The sequence below is a fragment of the Ochlerotatus camptorhynchus genome, unplaced genomic scaffold (genome assembly GCF_037179485.1).
Source record: "Ochlerotatus camptorhynchus isolate MF236.1 unplaced genomic scaffold, CSIRO-AGI_Acam_v1.1 ptg000242l, whole genome shotgun sequence".
In the NCBI taxonomy this organism is placed as follows: domain Eukaryota; kingdom Metazoa; phylum Arthropoda; class Insecta; order Diptera; family Culicidae; genus Ochlerotatus; species Ochlerotatus camptorhynchus.
The window spans coordinates 926,764-946,348 of NW_027040732.1; the positions used below are offsets into that span (position 1 = coordinate 926,764).

Here is a 19,585-nt window from a genome sequence, read left to right on the forward strand (position 1 = left end):
CTTCTCTCATTTTTCCATGTATAACCGTATGCGGCCTATAGGGCACACAGGCACTCACACATAATGATTGCTTGGCAACTGGTCAGACGGTATCGAGCGCCCGAACGTGTGTGTATAAACGGGCAAAAGTAACACAACCATAATCGAAAGGAAAAATAAAATATAAATTTCTACACACTCTGTCGAGCAAAACCATCGTATTACACTTTTCAGCACATATTTTCTTCGCAATTCCATTCGTTTTAAAAGCTCTGACCACTAATATTTGTGATTAACCAAACACTTTACACTAACCGGCCGAAAACACACGTAAATTTACACAAATATTCCACGCGAAAAACAACGCGACCGATCTCCGTCTCGTATTTTGAGCGCCTCCTCAAGAAACTTGCAGACAGTTTGCAAGCAAAATCCCAGCAGTGAGCTGTCAACTGTTTCATGTCAAATCATTGCGAGCTGTCAAAATAAATAGTTTGTTTTGGTTGTGTTAGAAGTAAACTGATCAAACTTTTTGAGTTTCATGTAGTTTGGCTGCTGATCATTTGATTCCGGCTAAAGAATTGTTATGAATATGTCATGACTGGTTATGTGGGTAAGTGTAGATCTTAGTGCAACTCTTAGTAACTCTAAAATTATAATTTCTGTAGTGAAAGTCTCACCTTATGTTTCCAGGATAATGAATAATGGCAGTGAACCGGGAAAAAAGGATTAGCCTTGTGGTTGAACAGGTTCACCGACGACACGCGTCGGAAAACACAAAATATCACGCACTATATGGGCATTACGTGCTGGAAAAGCCAGTAGGAGAACTAGCGACACTGTATGGAAAAAACCCTTCTACGATCTACAGACGGATACATCAATTTGAAATAAACGGCAGCTTCAGTCACGCTCCTTATGACAAATCTAGGAAATTTGGAGAGAAGGAGGTTGAATGGTTGCGTCAGTTGTATATCACGGATCCAACATTCTACCTTGACGAGGTTCAGCATCGATTCCAACAACATTTTTCAAAGGATATTAGCAAGTCTTCGATTTGTCGCATATTGCAGAAAATAGGATTTTCTCGAAAGGTGCTTGAGAAGCGCGCGATACAGATCAAAAACGCAGAAATCAAATTTTATTGTTTAGAACTTCAGTCCTTGAAGTGGGACACATTCAACATTGTCTTCTTGGATGAGGTGTCATTTGACAACCGTGACATGAATCGAAGTATGGGCTATGGCCTAATTGGCAAAAGAATCCTTGACCGTGGTAACCATATTCGACAAACGCGGATTTCCTTACTCTGTTTCATGGGAGTTGGAGGATTACTGGAAGCATTTTCAACTGACCGGACTTTTTCCAGAAAGATTTTTTTGAAGCATGTAGAAATTTTGCGTTGAGCGGCCAAGTGAATCAATATCCAGGTAAAAATTCAATATGGATTCTCGACGGTGCGAGGATTCACATTGACCCTAATATGGTACGGTACTTCCGGTCATTAGGAATAATATTCGTTTTTCTTCCTGGTTACTGTCCACACATGAACCCGATCGAAATTTTATTTGGTCTGATCAAACAAATGTTCAAGCGCTTTTACGACAACATGGATCATAACAGTCTTAAAGTATTTGTGCTCCAAATTATAATGAAGTTCACAAGCTTTGATGCTATCAAGCTTTTTAAAAAATGGGGTTACTATCCAGGGGGACGGTTTGAAGCCAAGTTTGAACCAAGGCAATAAACACGAATAATCATTAAAAACCGAGTTTTATTTATTAAAAATAGTAAAACAAGCGATTTACTGTTTCAACAGGGGTTATAAAAAAACACATATCATCGATGTCAGGACAATCGACGACCTTCTCAGCGTACAGTCTTGATTCTTCTCCCTCGGAAACTTTGAGCGAACGCTTGAAGGCTGAAATTAAAGACTTGTTGTTCCGTCTGCAAGCTTAAAGTTTCTCAATTTTTGTTCGCAGTTCACTAACACTGGTCTCCACCTTTTCGAAAGCTTCCTCGATTTCCGCTATCTCGATCCCGAAGTTTTCATTCACAGTCTCAGAAATTGTAACATCCTCGACTGATTCCGAAAGTACTGCCTGCGTACTGGTTTCGTCCACTTCAATAAACAGGTTTTGTAAATGATCCGGTGGCGATCCAGTTGTTAAGGAATCTCTCAGATGTGCAGGGGAGCTTTGTATCTGGTTCGCCCACAAAACGAAACTGGCATCCAAAGGCTTCACAAATCGATGCAGGTTCACTGTTTTCAATTTGGACACCAGCTTCATCAGGCTTTGATTAGCATTCGCTCCAGATTTGTCCTTTAAGCCACCGGCGGTTTTCCCCAGCGCCAATACCTGCTTTGCCCGGTCGTAATTCTTTGCACTGGTCAGCGAAGTAGAGTAAACAAAGACGGACATTTTGACCGTAAGTCCATTAAAACACTTCAAGAAGTCATCACTTAGATCTGAAAGTCGTAAGATGCTCCGTCTGTACTGCAGCAGGAAGAACCGATCCCTGTCCTCCCAAGACGGTTTTGTGATGGGACTCCATTCCACTCGCTCTTCACACCCTTCCTCGGCACGCTGGTACAATATTTCACGCTTCAGAATAGGGCTGTACGTAAGCCATAACTGTTTTTCAAATTGGTCTATATCGTTCGCATGTACATGAAGCACCTCTAGTGGCCTGTCCTTCTTTTGTGCCCGGAATTCACGTTCGAGAGCCTCGATGTGAAAATCGAAAATAAATATTTCTTTCTCAGGCTCACATCCTTCCATTCCGCCAGCAGAGCAATCATTTGTTGATGGACCGGCTTCGATATCTTCATCCAGATACTCCATGTCTTCGTAATCAATGTCGTTGTTACTGTTTTCACTTCCACTATTTGAACTTGTGGAACCATCATGCTGCCGCAGGCTGCTGTTGGGCATTCCGAAATGCCCAGCTGCAAAAGAAATCAAATTTATAGAACACACACCGATAATTACTAAACAGTAAAAGAAATCACCGAAAATTAATGCACAGTTTAAAAGAAACCACCGTACCGGTTGTTTTCCACGATGAAAATGAGATGGTAGCGTGTTTGTTTATCTGAAGCTGTCAGATTTGATCAGCTTTTGTGCTCATAAGCAGTGATGCCGGATTTTCGGAAGAAGTTTCGAAATAATAATTGCAATATTTTTAGCATTCCGGTTTTCTCAATGATGTTCGTTAAGTTTGCCCGTTTATATTGTTCGATGTTAAGATAAACATTTTGTGATAAAATAGAATACATCTAACTAGTTTTTTGGACAATTAAAACAAATTTATAAAGTTATTTTAAAATATCGAGATTATTTCAAATCGCAACACTGGCTGCAAGATCTTTAGGCGTTCACCGACAGTTTTGCTCTCAGTTCATGAGTTTTGACGTTCCACTGAAATCTGCAATATTTACAAAATTTGTTTTACAACCCTAACCGCGAATTCTCTGCCAAGACTTGCCAAAGATTCCGCAAAATAGAGTTGGATTCCCCAGCAGCGTACGTCCGTTTACCTATCCGAAGCAGTACACTATCAGTAGTGTTAACTGCAAAACCAGGACAATACCATAGAGGTAACTCTTAGACCCGAAGGTCCCGAAGAAACGTGCTCAACTTTTTGGCTTAGTTCTGGTACTGTATTCGGTCCCATGATAATGAAATCCATATACCCCTCATTTTATCGGTCAAACTTTCATAGCGAATCAAAGCAAACATAGTGCAGTACTAGAATTTCGACTAGAATGGGGTACGTTAATCCTTTGCTTGGGACCAATAAGCTAGTCAAGTAGTGAGTCTATTTAAAATCGTTAGTTTCCACCGGTTGGCAATACTGCGTTGAACATGAGCGAACAGCGGACTACGGACTAATGTCAAAACATGCCAGGACCAGGATTCTTTTTTTTGGAGTGTGACCTGGCAACGCTAGTTGTAGCACAACCCTCGTGCAACATGGTTGTAGAAAACATGTAGCAATAGACATTTTCTAACAAGTGGTAATGGCCTCAATAGTACCATAGAGGTAACTCTAAGACCAGAAGGTCCCGAAGAAACGAGCTCAACTTTTTGGCTCTGCTCTGGTACTATCTTCGGTCCCAAGCTGATCGATTCACCCCTCGAAACATAGGAAAAACCAATAACCCCTCATTTTCCTGTCAAACTTTCATAGCGAATCAAAACAAACATTGCGTAGTACTAGAATTTCGAATAGAATGGGGTACGTTAGTCGATTTGCTTGGGACCAATAGGCTAGTCAAGTAGTGAGCCAATTTGAAATCGTTAGTTTCGTATTGATTGTTGATAGTACCTAATTTTCCGTCAATTTTATTTTCCGTGCTGAGCACCAATGCTACTGACGCCAGGGAGGTAGGTAGCTCCCACACCTGGAGCCTACCTATCGACCCATCAACTCATGAACCGGGAACCAACGGCTTTACTTCCGGGAAGGAAGGCGTGATCAGAGATGTTATGCCTCAGAACATCCCGGCTGCGCCGACTGGGTTTGAACGCAGGCCTGCTGGGGTGAGAGTTAATTACGCTTACCACTACACCACCAAATAGTCAACGATAATGAAACTCAGTGAATGAAGACACCATGTTACTGAAATCGGTTTTTAGCCAATTGGACATCGTGGACGTTAAGTTATGAACTAATACTGTAATTTCTAGTGCGCGTATGTTCTGAAGTAGACCCTTTAAATGAAACTTCAAATTAAATTCCACTGTTTTACTAGAGATCCTGGTCCAGTTATGTTTCAGTATATATTGTCAGGAATTTGTAGTTTTTCACAAACCGGAAGTCGCCATCTTGGATTCCAAAATGACGTCAATCACCGATTTCTGACCTCCCGTTCTAAAAATATTTAGGGGACGACGGGGTAAGACGGCCACCCTTTATTAATTATTGGAACGATTAACTCTTGAAAAAAAATAATGATACAGAGTTCTTTGCTATACTATACACACTTAGAAAATAATATCGGTTCAATTTTCTACCAAACGTCTTCGGTTACCAACGAGAAACCGAATAAATGGTTTACAAATCATCGTTTATCGAAGCAGACCCGAATTTCGGTAAAAGAGTATAAATTTGACAGATAGAAATGAAGACTGAACCGAGGGGGGCGACTCTATCTACGATGAAGGAAAAATTGTTTTTTGCTGTGGTTAGCTGCGCGTACGCTGATTAGATAGTAAGAAGATTTATGACGATTCTGAAGATTTCTTGCAAAAAGATGATGCACGATGCACGTAGATGCGAGAAATTAAAGAAGATTTTTCGTTGAGCACCGAGAATTGAGATTTAGATGTGTCGTCCCCCGAAGTACCCCTGAACCGAAGACAACATATCAAGAAGACTGGCAACTCCACCATTTTCTCAAACGACCGCTATGAGACCGGCACAATCGCGTCATCTGACGCGAAAAGGTAAATGCTTCGAACGAATTGGATAGCAAAGATTACAACCTCAGAATATTGTGTATTTGCTCATTTATCTATGCGTTACTTCCACCTTCACTCGAGCACAGCGCTACTGTATCTGTCGCTTGGATTCTGGTAGAGTTGCCAGTCTTGTTGATTTGATGTCTTCGACTGAACCGAAAAGTACGGTAAAGTATCGAAACTCGGTAAACTGAACCGAATATTCGCTAAAACGTGTCAAACGTCAAACGATCCACTTGCGCTCAACTTCGCGACGGAAATTTTAACCGAAAACTCGGTTCTCTAAGCTGAGTCTAAAATTAGTCAGCCATTTTTTCACGCGTGTGCTCATCGGACGTGTGCAAAACTTAAGTAAAAAATGGAAAAAAAAAGTTCTGGAGCAGCTGTAACAGGAGGGTGAACGTTTGATTGAAATCTTTTGCAAGTATTAGAAACTAACTGTATGATTTTATTTGTAGGCATCTTGTGCTATAGTTTGTCTCTACTGCCGTGAAAATGTACAAGGTTATGTCTCTGGCTTGCAAAAGCATTTAAAAACCATTTGAATAAGAATGACTTCAAAGCCAGTGATAGATTTTGACTGTTTGACTTTCCACGCTGTAACTCGCGTTACGGGAGTTTTTATTCTCCAAAACAAATTAAATAAATATATTTCATACATTCCTTTGACAAAACTGGTTTTATTTTTATGACCATTCGAAGCAATGCATCCTTAATCAAAATTTAAAGCGGGATTTAAAGTGAAAACCGATCGCTGCCCAAGAGAACCGAATTCCGTAATTACAACAGGTGGGTTGGTTTGTTTGACAGCGCTCGGTAATTCTTGAGTAAACCGATTTTCGGTTATTTCTGCTTAAATTTATTTTTCGTCAACCGAGATTTTCGGTAACTTTGACAGATTGTGGGTAACAATAAAAACTAACGACAGCTCGGTCGAGTCGAACAGAGTCGAACTTTGAGTCAAACAGACTACCGAGTGTTCAGCAAATAAAAACTCGGTTGAAATCAAACCGAGTTCGGTAAAATTTTCTAAGTGTGAGTTTGTATTGTAAAATACATTCATGTTAACAACATGGGAACAAATCAAAAATCCGAAATGAGAAAAATGAGTCATGATTTCATGAACATAGCGTATTTTGATGTTATGAAAATACACCATAAATAATATTCATGATATCATGAGCTATGTTTGCGTAACGCACCCAAGATACCCGAAATCATGAACCATCCGAGTTAAAATCATGAGCTAAATTCATGAGTTTAACATTTAAGTTTAAACCAAAAAATTTAAAAAAAATTAACCATACGCAACAGACTGGATTCGAACCAAAAAAACTTACGTTCATTAAACCCATACCAATTCGTGCTATGGAGGAATTCGTGCTATGGAGGCCCCACACGTAGACTAGTGTCACGTAGTGAGAGAACTCTGAACTAACTAACCCACCAATTTGAAGACATTGCTAATCTGAACAACTTTTCGGGAGACGGAAACATTCTAAATAGTAAAGATCTCAAGATATATTTTGTACAGGAAATTGACATGCATATTAGCGCCGTATAGTGAGAAAATTATGTACTACTGATCTCTATTCGCCTTGACCAACTGACGTAGAGGACTGAATTTAAAATTTAATAAAAAAAAAAATGAAGCTTATTTCTTCTACGTTGAGTAAGTAATAAGTTTTCTGGTATATGTCGGGGGTTCGTGAGCATTCCTGACATTGCTGAAAATTATGATAGCATCAGGGTTTCTAGTGTAATAGGATGCTTTGTTGATTGTTCATTAACTCTTGATCGCTTGTAATACTTATGAATATTTTATCATGAGCATGAGCATGATTGGCCGCCCACGGTTACTACTCTGTTATTGTCAGACCAGCTGTAATTACACAGATATCCAATAGACGATGCTTGGGACTTGAATACTGGTGATCTCAAACTAAGCAATACCAGCGCCGGCCGCGCCCGAACACAGGTCAAGAAAGGAAAGGGTAGGAATGTGTTGACGTGACACTTGCTTTGATGGAAGCTGAGAACACCTCTGCACTTCCACGAGGAATCACTGGGATATTGGGTAATAGGGTTGGGTTTGCAGCAGGGTTCGTTTTGGTAAACCATAAGCTGAATTGATGTCCTAACAATCATATAACGCGAAGGAGCTTGGGATTGAACCCACGGTCTTCTGCTCAGTAATCAAAAACGTTTGCCACTAGGCAGACGAGCTCCTTTTTAATCATCGAGTTGCTGTTATTACCATGTAGTCATGTTAACAAATAAAACGATTGACGAATCTTGAATGTGAATGGGCTTGAGATTAGGCTCATGATGTTCTGCTCAGTAACCAAAACCGGTTGCTCTAAGGCCACCGAGCCCCTCATATCACATTATAGCCTTACTCAAGTTTTTATAACTATTCAAACTGGAGGCGAACCAGCCCAAGGCTGAAAGCCTCCCTAATAAAGCTAAATAATAATAATAATAATAACTATTCAAACCCGGCAACGACGACAACCAAAAGTTTTACAAAATACACGATAAACAAGTGATCTTACCATAAATTTTTATATGAAAGGCCCTGGGACCGCGTTTTTCTGCTCAGTAAGCAAGCCACTGCAACCGAAGATCTTTGAAATCCTAAAACTAAAAGCTACGAAAGAGTACTTAGGCCTTCATTAAGATCCACTTTCACGCGACGTTCAATGTTTCGATTTTCTCTTTACGCATGGTTCAGGCAATCATAACAAGCTATGACCGACGTGACGATTGTTTAAGACCTGGTTAAACAAGCTATTCAAATGAAATTACGTCCTCGAATTTCACTTGGCATGTAATCTCGCATGTAATGAACAACAGAAATACGCGATAATTCATATTTTCAGCGGTTGGTGGTTAATTTTAAATATACTCTGTAATACTTATGAATATTTTAGGTGGACAAAAAGGCGAACTAAGAGGTGGACGCCTGAGTTTTTCCACATTTATATCGCTGTGAAACAGCTGTAAACTCTAGAGGGAATTTATATCAGTAACAGTAACCAGTTCGATTTCGTTTGCTAACCTGGATATTTAATTATCTTAAAGATAAATCGTCCAGCTCAAAGCTTTGTAGGGGTAAGAAATGGGACCATCATCATCATTATTGGGGTGACCATTTCCATGTTAGAGTGGTATAAAAATCGGTTTTTTCGATTTTTTTTTTCAGAAAAGACTTTTTTTAATTTATAACTTTTGAATTCTTGGGCCGACTTCAAAGATTACTGGTTCAAAAGTTATGAACCTGTTAAGCACCACCTGATGATTAATATTTAGTTTAGTTTTGGCACTTTGAACTTCTGTTTAGTTTATTTGCGGAGGAGAGCTGTGATTCGTGAGTTGAAGGCTGGGGCATAGAAAGTTCTGCTTTTAATAATAAGCAGTGATATTTTCACTTATTTTTACTTAATTTATTTATTCCAGTTCTTTATTTTAATCAGCGTTTCCCTTTTTAAATCAGAAGAGAACAATGTTCCGAAATAGTGATCATTTGCTGTGATTTAATTGGTTTTCTTTTAAATAAAACTTTCAATGTAAACGCCGAAGAATCATGTTCTATAGTAGTAAATCATCATCTCCATCATTCACCTAACCAGAAAAACATAGATTTCATCCAATTCATATTTCAACCACCATTACCGGGGGGTCACGTCACACGCACCGTGTTAATCTGCAAACAATGGAACCATCAAGCTACCGATGAAGCACACATAATACAACCGCTTTTTTTACCACCCAGTAATGACTAAACAAACATGTTCAATCAATGTATAACTTTGCCCTAAATGCATTCCTCTTCAATCCCCATGAAGTCTAGTGAATCTCAGTCAAAGCAGTTGATGAATGAGCTATGACGTGAACCATAATTTTCGTTTTGTCAATCTCGGCAGTGTGGCGCGGTAGGTCACGATCGTCCCCCCTCCCCCTCCAGCCGCGCCATCCTCATCGCGGATCGTCGGTGTTGATTTTGAATGAAAGTGAAACATCTCAAGGTTGGGTATATTGGATATAAAATGTAATTCAATTCAACAGACCATATCAACAGGTGCATATAGTACTCTAACAATCTGACTTGGGTGGCCTTAGTAAGCGTAATGGCCGTGGTGGTTGTTATATCCTAGGAGTTGAGCTCCTGCACCAGCCTGGGCATAGTTGTAGCCATGTGTAGCCAGGACTGGAGCAGCAACGGCATGAGTGGGGTAGGTGTTTTGGTGGTAGAGCTGAGGCTGGGCTACGGCAGCAACCGAGGCATAGTTATAGCCATGGGAAGCCAGGACTGGAGCAGCAACGGCATAGGTTTTTTGGTGGTAGAGCTGAGGCTGGGCTACGGCGATGGTCTTGGCAGCCAGTGGGGCAGCATAAGCGGAATATCCATAGTTGTCGTGGGACAGGGCTGGAGCGTAGCTGTGTCCATAGGAGAGAGCTGGAGCGGCATAGGCTTGGGTGGCATATGCGTGGCTAGGGGCAGCCAGGACTGGAGTAGCGTGGGCGTATCCATGATGAGCTGGAGCGGTGTTTTGATGGCGGGTGAACGAGCTATAGCTCACTGCTGGAGCAGACGAGTAGTGGGCAGCCACTGGAGCAGCGTACGATACGGAATGATCCGCTCCGGCGTATCCGGCACTGGCGTAAGCCAAGGCAGCGATAAGGAGTACGAACTGGAGAGAAATTAAAACCTGATTAACAAATTTGTACTCGAATGCGATTTTTGATCACTTACGTTGAACATTTTGACAACACTTGTTGAGGTGGCGACTGAAAGACGTTGGCTGTAACAATGATACGGTTTTGGGTTTGGGTGATAATATTTATAGTGAAGAAAATCGACCAGTCGATCACCAAAATATAGATCAATAGGAACGCCCCGAAGTAGTCATAAACTAAATAAGGCACATTTTTCGTCGGCTTGGCCTTCAAATTTTGGTTTCATACAAACACAATACCACCTGCTACATTTAACCATCTTCACCTTCCTCATGCGATCGCACGCTGAAGCAGCGGCTATTAAAAAATAAGTTATTCCTTTTTGCGCATTATTTGGTGCAGTCAAGTTTCGTGTCATCGAAAGTAACTGAATCGGTTCTTGAAAAAATATGGAGCAATTCCAGCATTATAGTAAACTTGGACTAGTTACTTCTTCGTGAACCACGACCATGATGCAGATTGCATACCTTCGAAGAGAGCCTCCCGTTAAGGATGGAATGAGCTCAGTATAAATACAGATCGAAGGCCCTAAAATGGTATCATTACGTCGAGATTGTGACGACTCTGCAACAGCCAGTAATTTTCAATTAGCCTTGACGATCGGTTTGGTAGTGATATTCAAATCTGCAGTGTTTCTCTTACTGATTACTATCTTGAGCTTGCAGCTTCTCGTGCTGGGTGCCGTTTTGGCGTTCGTGAGTGCTGGAGCCGTAAATCCCTCGATGTTGGCTCATTATTCCCCAGCGCCCTCGGTGAGCTACAGCGTGTTCACCCGTAAGTACCCCGTTCCGGTCAACATAGGCTATTACTACCATAATGTCTCGGTACGACAAACTTTTGCTGCCGCTCCCATTATGCTGGACTATGATTACGGTGAGGGGAGATATGCACATCTAGCTCAGACTTTCAGTAGTCACGTTTTGTGAAGTAAATAACTTCAAATTTATTTTGGTAGTGAATAGTTCGATCTCCACATTTACCGTTAAAATACAATTACAAATAAATATCAATTGCTAGGTTAGGTGACGAGTTCAGTTCTTTCCTTGTACATAAAATAATCCGAAAACGTAAAATTTCCATACAGTTTTAAATTGAGGAGGCGGAATCCGCACAATGTTCAAAATATTTATGATTTCACCGTGATTTTACGTGTGAATAATCACATAGAAGTTACTAATTTTACACGTAACGAAATCCATCTTTGACATAAAGGATGAGGTGTAAACAAATACTAACCAAACAAATGTTAAATACTCATTAGAAACATACGTTTGATTGAGCTGGAATGCGCGTTTGTTATGCCTAAATTTTATGAAAAAATTGACGCTCGTATATGTCAGTCTCAGAACACCTAAATTTATACATTTTTTTTTCAACGTGTGTACGTTTGATTCGATGCTCTTCTTCAAAAGCTGCAATAAAGCATGGCCCACTTAGTAATGCACTCACACACTCACAATCAGGCTAAGGCCTTGTTGTTCTCTGCTGTCCGAAGAAGTCGTCTCCACTCTACTCGATCCATGGCCAAACTTCGCCAGCCTCGTAGTCTGCGAAGGGTCCGAAGGGTCGATCCACCTTGCCCACTGCGCGCCTCTTCTTCTTGTTCCTGTTGGGTTGCTTTCTAGAACCATTTCCACTGGGTCGTCGTGCGGCATTCTTGCGACGTGCCCAGCCCACCGTAGTCGCCTAATTTTTGCAATGTGGACGATGGATGGTTCTCCCAGCAGCTGGTGCAACTCGTGGTTCATTCGCCTCCTTCACGTTCCGTCATCCATCTGCACTCTACCGTAGATGGTACGCAACACCTTCCGTTCGAAAACACCAAGGGCGCGTTGGTCCTCCACGAGCATAGTCCAGGTCTCGTGGCCGTAAAGGACCACCGCTCTAATCAGCGTCTTGTTTACAGTCAACTTCGTGCGGCGGCGAATTTTATTCGACCGGAGCGTCCTCCGGAGTCCAAAGTGGGCACGATTCCCTGCCATAATGCGTCTTTGAATTTCTCTGCTGGTATCATTTTCGGTGGTCACCAGTGAGCCCAAATACCCGAACTCATCGACCACCTCGATTTCGTCACCGTCAATCTGAACTCGGGGTGTGAGGCTAACATTGTCTTCCCTAGAACCTCTTCGTTTTATGTATTTTGTCTTCGATGCGTTGATGGCAAGTCCAATCCGCCTAGCTTCAGCCTTCAGTCTGATGTACGTTTCCGCCACTGTCTCAAAGTTCCGTGCCATGATGTCAATGTCATCGGCGAAGCCAAGAAGCTGGATGGACTTGCTTAAGATCGTGCCACTCGTGTCTATCCCAGCTCTACTGATCACACCTTCTAACGCGATGTTGAATAGCAGACACGAAAGTCCATCACCTTGCCGTAGCCCCCTTCGAGATTCAAAGGTACTCGAGAGTGTCCCCGATACTCGAACAACGCACATCACTCGATCCATCGTCGCCTTAAACTTAGTTAGTAATGCAACAACACCATTTGGGTCTATTTCGAAATTGAATGAACGGATTTAAAAACGGTTTCCACTCAAGTGCATAGTATTCTTTATTTTTTAAGAAAAAATACGAAACGAATTATTCGTCGCGGTTTCGAAGGAATTCTCGAAATTTTCCCTTCATACGACCCATCAAGCGGCACACAACGGTCTCGTCTACTGTTTTGGCGATTTTATCTCACTCGCGATCGGACATACCTGGGTTGCTTCTGATGGACCCCACAACCTTTCCATAGAGCTGACGGTTGGCAGTTTCTCTCCGGCGTTTACTTTGAGGCTTTCGATTCGCCATCAAGGTTTCCCTAAAGATAAACAGACGTAACACATTGAATATTTCTCACTGTAAAACATCGTTGCAAAGATATTACCGCCATCTGTTGAGTACACTGTGGTGGGTAGTACTCAGAACAGATGGCGGTAGTGTAAACGTCAAACGCAAGGGAATTGACTATGCGCGCCACAGGTGGCGGTACTACCAACTACGATACTTTTAAATTTACCTTCAAAAGCTTGTTCGATGAACAACTTGCGAGAGTTATGTCTGTTTGTCTGTGGTTTCCCTGTACGTTTTGAGTACGCGCCAAACGGTGTTTCTAGGAAAATTCCACACTTTAACCAGCTTGGACGCGGACCACGATGGATTTTCCAGGTGACTGCGCGCGTTTTTTTTCCCTACGCTTTTCTTGCATGGTGACCCGAGCAGAGAATGAAAACAAAATATGATATTTGGATATAAGCGTTCGTGATAACATATTTTACCTTCCGTGTGGTCGAGTTAACAGTAATCATAACAAAAATGAGATCTAAATGATATATGAAGGATATCAAAAAGATAACAAATCATGTTTTCTTCATAACAAATCCATGTATGCGTTTTGATATCAAAAATTTCGTTAATAATAAACAAAATAAGTAATCAATATGTTGTTATAACTATGGTAGGAAAACAAAAAATAATAAGAAAAACTAAATTAGTTATTATTTTGATATCATGATCAGTAATCTTAATGTTTTGAAATCTATTTGTTGATATCAAGATTCAAAATCAAAAACTGTTATCAATAAATTTACATTTATTCAAATTATTCCATATAAACAAACCTATATTTCAATCAGTTATATTGATTAGTAAATTAAATTTGTCGATTAATATCAATAAATGTTGTAAAATATAACTGTACAAATCATAATTAAAACTGAACATTGCATTAGGTCCTAAGTAACATTGACAGATTCTCTTCGTGGACTTTCTCTTTGTATCTCCACGGCCATGTTAAGACATTTTCAGGTATTTTCAGCACACAGATCTGTAAAAGAAACTTTTATCTAGCATCTAACACGACAAACACAATAAGAAACGGTTTTGTGCTCAAGTTATTAACGAAAGAGAATGTCGACGAAGATAATCGATCAATGTTACTTTGGACCTAATGCAATGCTCAGCTTGAATTGGTTTTGTGATGATCATAAAGAAAATAGCAAGCATGCTGATTGACTCGTAAGAGAAAAAATATAAAAAAATGTAGATTTCAGTAAAAAGCGTGGATGCTATATTAAAAAAATATATCAAATTTTGTTTTTAATAATATTTTTTAGAAACATCAAAATATTATCAAAATATGAATTCAACTGAAATTAAAATAATCTATCAAAATTTGTTAGCAATATGATTTCAAAAACATAATTTGATATCATTTTGATATTATTTTGATATCCGACTTTGCTCGGAGACTGTCTCCAAAACAAGAGTGGAACTGAAAAAATACACTGTTATTGTTGTTGTCAACAAATTATCTCAAAAGCTTCCGAAAACGTCCACTGTAGGAGCGCTGTAATAAGCAAAAGATTTTGTTACTTTACTAAGTGCTTTACTAAGTCTTTAGAAACAAAGGAAGTGCCATCAGATAGCCTAGTCATCAAAGGCACGGTATTACCATAGAGGTAACTCTAAGACTAGAAGGTCTCGATACAACGAGCTCAACTTTTTGGCTCAGCTCTGGTACTCTCTTCGGTCCCAAGCTAATAGATTGACCCCTCGAAACATAGGAAAATCCACTAACCCCTCATTTTATCTGTCAAACTTAGCTAATCAAAACAAACATAGTGTAGTACTAGAATTCCTACAAGAATGGGATACGTTAGTCGATTTGGTTGGGACCAATAGGCTAGTCAAGTAGTGAGCCAATTTAAAATCGTTAGTATCGGATTGATTGTTGGTATTACCAAGCCGAGGGCAGCGAGTTCGATTCCCAAGCTGGTCGGGGAAATATTGGGTTGGCAATGTTTCCTGAGTATAGCGTTTCATTGTGCTCGCCACACAATATACAAATTCATGCATTCGTGCTCTCAATTAAGGTGAAAGTGGATCGTTTCAGAATGACTCACTTCATCGATTTTTCACAAAACGCAACGCTCAATCGAAAAACTCTGCCGTGCACATTTGAAGAACTTAAATTCAGTGCCAACATTTCAAAGGGGCGTAGTTACATTTGTAAACAATGGATTTAGTCGTCGTTTTTTGTATAAGTTTTTAGTAAGTATTTAGTATGAAAGGTCATATTTGACTTTCGTAGATCGTTTTAAAATATGGTTTGAAACATTTCCTTCGAAGACATTATACCTGTAAAATGCATTATTTCAATACAAAACATTTTATTCTAACGCAACTTCAAGCATTAAAGTTCGTTTTCCTAAGAAATCAACTGGCGTTTGTATGTATTTGTGCGTAAGCAGTCTCCAGGTGGAAGGCCAATGTGATTTGGAACGCTCTTTTGTGAGAAACGAAAAAAACCACACGAAAGGCGATCCATGAATGAAATAGCAAGAAAAACCATCAGCACCGAGAGCATGATCAAACTTGCGCGTGACGTTTTTCGTTCGCAATAATTGATGAATATTGTAACATATCTTTTGGTATTTCAATTCGAAATATTCTGCGAAAATTATCGATAGTTTAAAACGGATGTAATATAATTATTACATCCGTTTTAAATCCGACAAATTTGCCAAGAAATTTTCACAGAATATTCTCAAATTCTTGTGAATTAACTTGTGAAAATTTAGGATAAATTTGGTTTAAGAAATATTTCCTTTCCGCATAATTTCGGAAAGGAAATATTTCTTAAACCAAATTGATCCTCAATTTTCACAAGTTAATTCACAAGAATTTGAGAATATTCCGTGAAAATTTCTTGGCAAATTTGTCGACCTTCTTCTTCCGGAACATCCAGGCGGGACTTGTCGACGGAAAACTCCAGGCTGAGGGTCTGCTTGGCGTCCGCTTTTATGGACGTCTCGTCGTCCATTACGATGCATTTCGGCTGCATCAACCACTCGCGGTACAGCTTCCTGGCGCAGGATTTGGCCACCGTATTCTGTTTATCGGTTCAGATAGGGGCCTTCCTTACCTTGAAGACATGAAGTTCGGCCTGCTTCATTGTCTGCTGGACGAACCAGACGGCATAATTGACCTTCTTGGCCACGTCCCGAATGGAAAGGTTCGGATTACGCTTGAATTCCTTCAAGCGTAATCCCTCACCTTCCTTGCGTTCACGGGGTCGGTCGTCTTCGCATTTCTTCGGGTACACGATGTTAGGCATACGGTCGTTAGGAATACGGACGTTAGGCATAATGGACGTTAGGCATAAAGGACGTTAAGCATAATGGACGTTAGGCATAATCTACCCGATGAATTCCAGAAGGATGATAATGTCTATTCATTGCTGACTTATATATACTTTATATTTTTTTATGAAACGCACAAATGTTGGCTACTTTTTTTGTGGTTCTAGAAGAAAAAAATCTCAAGATAATGTTTTATTTCAAAGTTCGAGTAGTAGTAAACGTCATGTTAACTGCTCGAATGAAGTGGTTAATTTTTGGAACTCATGAAAACTTGTGACGTCTTTGACAGGCAAAGTATTGGATTACAGATGGTACGTTTGCCACAGTTCCTTGTTTGTTTCGGCAACTCGTCACTGTTCATGGAAGTATCGCTCCCTCACATCAGCAGACGGCTCCGCTAGTTTTCATTCTGATGACAACAAAAACAGAATCGTTGTATCGAAAAGTGTAGCAGGAAATCCTGGAAGCAGCAGGTATGTTTTTTTTTGGTATTGAATGAAAAACCACAGAATTCACCATTCTTCATTTCATGAGCTGTTCTTTGAGGAAAACTTTTTCTTCTTTGACAATTGCAATATGTGTGTAAGAATATATTACAACAAATGTGTGATTTTTTTATTTCTAGATGCGATTGATTTCAAGATATAGTTCAAAACTTTATTGTTTACCATGCCTGAAACAGGTTTCTAGAGTTGCACAGCAGCAAAGAATTTTATGCCTAACGTCCATTATGCCTAATGACTTCATGCCTAACGTCTATTATGCCTAACGTCCGTATGCCTAACGTCCGTATGCCTAACGTATTTATGCCTAATGGGGTACACTCCTTTTCTTCCGCTGCCAGCACGCCGCTGGGTCGTCTAGGACTCCTTGAACACGGGAAACGGTCGAATTGTCGATTCCAAACTGTTTCTCAATCCACCTGTGGGACTGGCCTGGCTTTTCCACGACCGCTTCCATAAATTTTTGTCGAAGCACTTCTTGCTTGGATTCCATCTCGATAACCACTTGACAGATTGTGATGAGATTTTCCACATTGAAACATTACACTTTAAACAAGTTTTCCTCAAAATTTCATTAATTTTTACCCATGTAATAAATAGTTATACACAAAAGAAAGTGTTGCATTTTTCCGAGTATAATCTTTACAATTTTTGTTCATAACTCAAATTTGTTTATCTTTTCAGGATAAACCAGAGCGAACAGAACCCACCATTGTTTATCAGTGAATGTAAATCACATTCACTGAAAAACAAAAACAAGTTCTACCCACTCTAGGTCGTCATGTACAAGAGATACAGATTTATGTTATTCACAAAAATTGTAGTTAGTGTCAAAACCCACAAAGCACATCATCATTTTACGAAACTCATGACTACTAACCAGCTGTCGTACCCCCCCCCCCCTCCCTCTCACCGTGCTCACAGATTATTTTGTATCCAGTAGTCTTCTATAAATGTGTGTGTTGTCCAAAAAGTAAACATGTTCTGATTGATAAGGGGGCATACCCGCATAGGGTATTACCATAGAGCTTACTCTAAGACCAGAAGGTCCTCGAAGAAACGTGCTCAACTTTTTGGCTCAGCTCTGGTACTATCTATAGTATATGCAGTACTATAGCATCTCGCGCGTATATGTCGAAAGAACTGAGGAACGAAAAGGAATCCGAGCTTAACTAAGCAGTTAGGTATCTCGCTAGCCCAATTTAATGCGAACGGAATGTAATTCAACCCAAAGTCACTCAAAGTAAACACAATCAATAACTACTCAAAATTGTACGGCATATTTATTTTGAAAACAAAAGCATGGTTTTAATGATACGTCTATTCGTCCAGAATACGAAATCTCTTCATGCCCTCGAAGTTAGCACTTACGATGATGGAGGCCCCCTGTGCTCCGCTGCCGCCGTAGTTTTCCTGCCATTTACCGCAACCGTCGTAGTATTCACCATTTCAACGCACCCAACACAAAATATCACTCGAAACTCCGTAACTCTGCTGTTGCACCAATGCACCACCTTGTAGCGTTGCCTTGCGATACGCTACGCTGTCGCACGACTACTCGCTGCTGTACTTTAGCGATACGCAATGTCGCGTCAATCCTATGCGGTTCTTGTCCCTGCTACTGCTGTTACAAGACGTCGATTCTTCTGCTTGCCGTGGCTCTTACAGGCGAGCGGTTCCCAGGTAGCCTGGTTTCGAAATAACACGCTGGACAACGGTGGAACTGCAACTTCTACCGATAGAGTGAACTCGTCCGTTCGCAGATCGATGAGCTGCAGCTGTTAACTTTCAAAGGCCTTTCTGTTTCGCCTCTCCTCATGAACTCGAGACCCAAAGCTTTGATCGGGTGGAAACCTAATAAACAATGCGTTGTGGGTTAGCTATTGTCCGTATTGCACCATCGGTGTGTTTACCTGATCTAGCCAAGCCGTAAATGTGCGAGACTGCTGCGTTTCATTGATCCGCTTGTCAGATCAGGCGAGTTTCTGAATTAGAGGATTATCATCAAAACTATGTTTCGCGGGGAAGTGCTGTTAATTACCTCTATCGGTGATACCTGCGACTAAGGTACCACTTGGCGCTTCACGTGTCTTGTGCTTTTTATTTACGGATTCCGTGATCGTATCTACGGATCCCTTGCTCGTATCTACGGAGATTAGTTACAATGAGATTTGCACTGATCTATATTAAATACAGCGTTACCTCAACTGTGATGTGCAGGATGAAAAGCCAGGAATATTCACGGGAGTGGTAAAACTTCTCGGTGTTATTGGTTTTATGCACCATTTTTGCCGCGCACTGATCAAAGGTTTGTGGCTTGTGCCAATCGAGAGCATCTATTGAGCTACTTGTGAGAGTGAGATCCGTGGAGTGAGGGGTTTTTATATGGTATCTTGATTCCATGTTGCGTAATTCCAAACACGGTAGAAGGTTCTTGTAGTTTTGTCGGCATGACTTCAAAATGTGTAACATATCTTCGGTCCCAAGCTAATCGATACACCCCTCGAAACATAGGAAAATCCACTAACCCCTCATTTTATCTGTCAAACTTTCATAGCGAATCAAAACAAACATTGTGTTAAGCCCACTGGGTACCTCGAACGCACCTCGATATTTAAATTAACCTTGGCAGTTAGCGGTACACGAAAACGGACGGGTTAGAGTATTAGTAAAGGAAGAAGAAATAAAAAAAGATCGTAATTTGACACAGTGTAAGCACGCTAGGAAGACAAAAGTTTAATTTACAGCATATTCATTATTATTTGCGTTT

General features: G+C 40.5%; 1 protein-coding gene and 1 pseudogene across 1 annotated transcript in view; one reads left to right on the forward strand and one right to left on the reverse strand.

The window, feature by feature from the left end:
* Window positions 1–683: 683 nt before the first annotated feature.
* On the forward strand, window positions 684–1,726 carry LOC135704504 (uncharacterized; annotated as a pseudogene).
* A 7,753-nt stretch (window positions 1,727–9,479) lies between these two features.
* Window positions 9,480–19,585, reverse strand: part of LOC135704494 (cuticle protein 12.5-like) — a 41,453-nt gene continuing 31,347 nt past the window's right edge. The window contains exon 3 of the mRNA XM_065225980.1: window positions 9,480–9,628. Coding sequence (XP_065082052.1) covers window positions 9,569–9,628 — 60 coding nt within the window. The 3' untranslated portion in view covers window positions 9,480–9,568. The remainder of the gene's footprint in view (window positions 9,629–19,585) is intronic.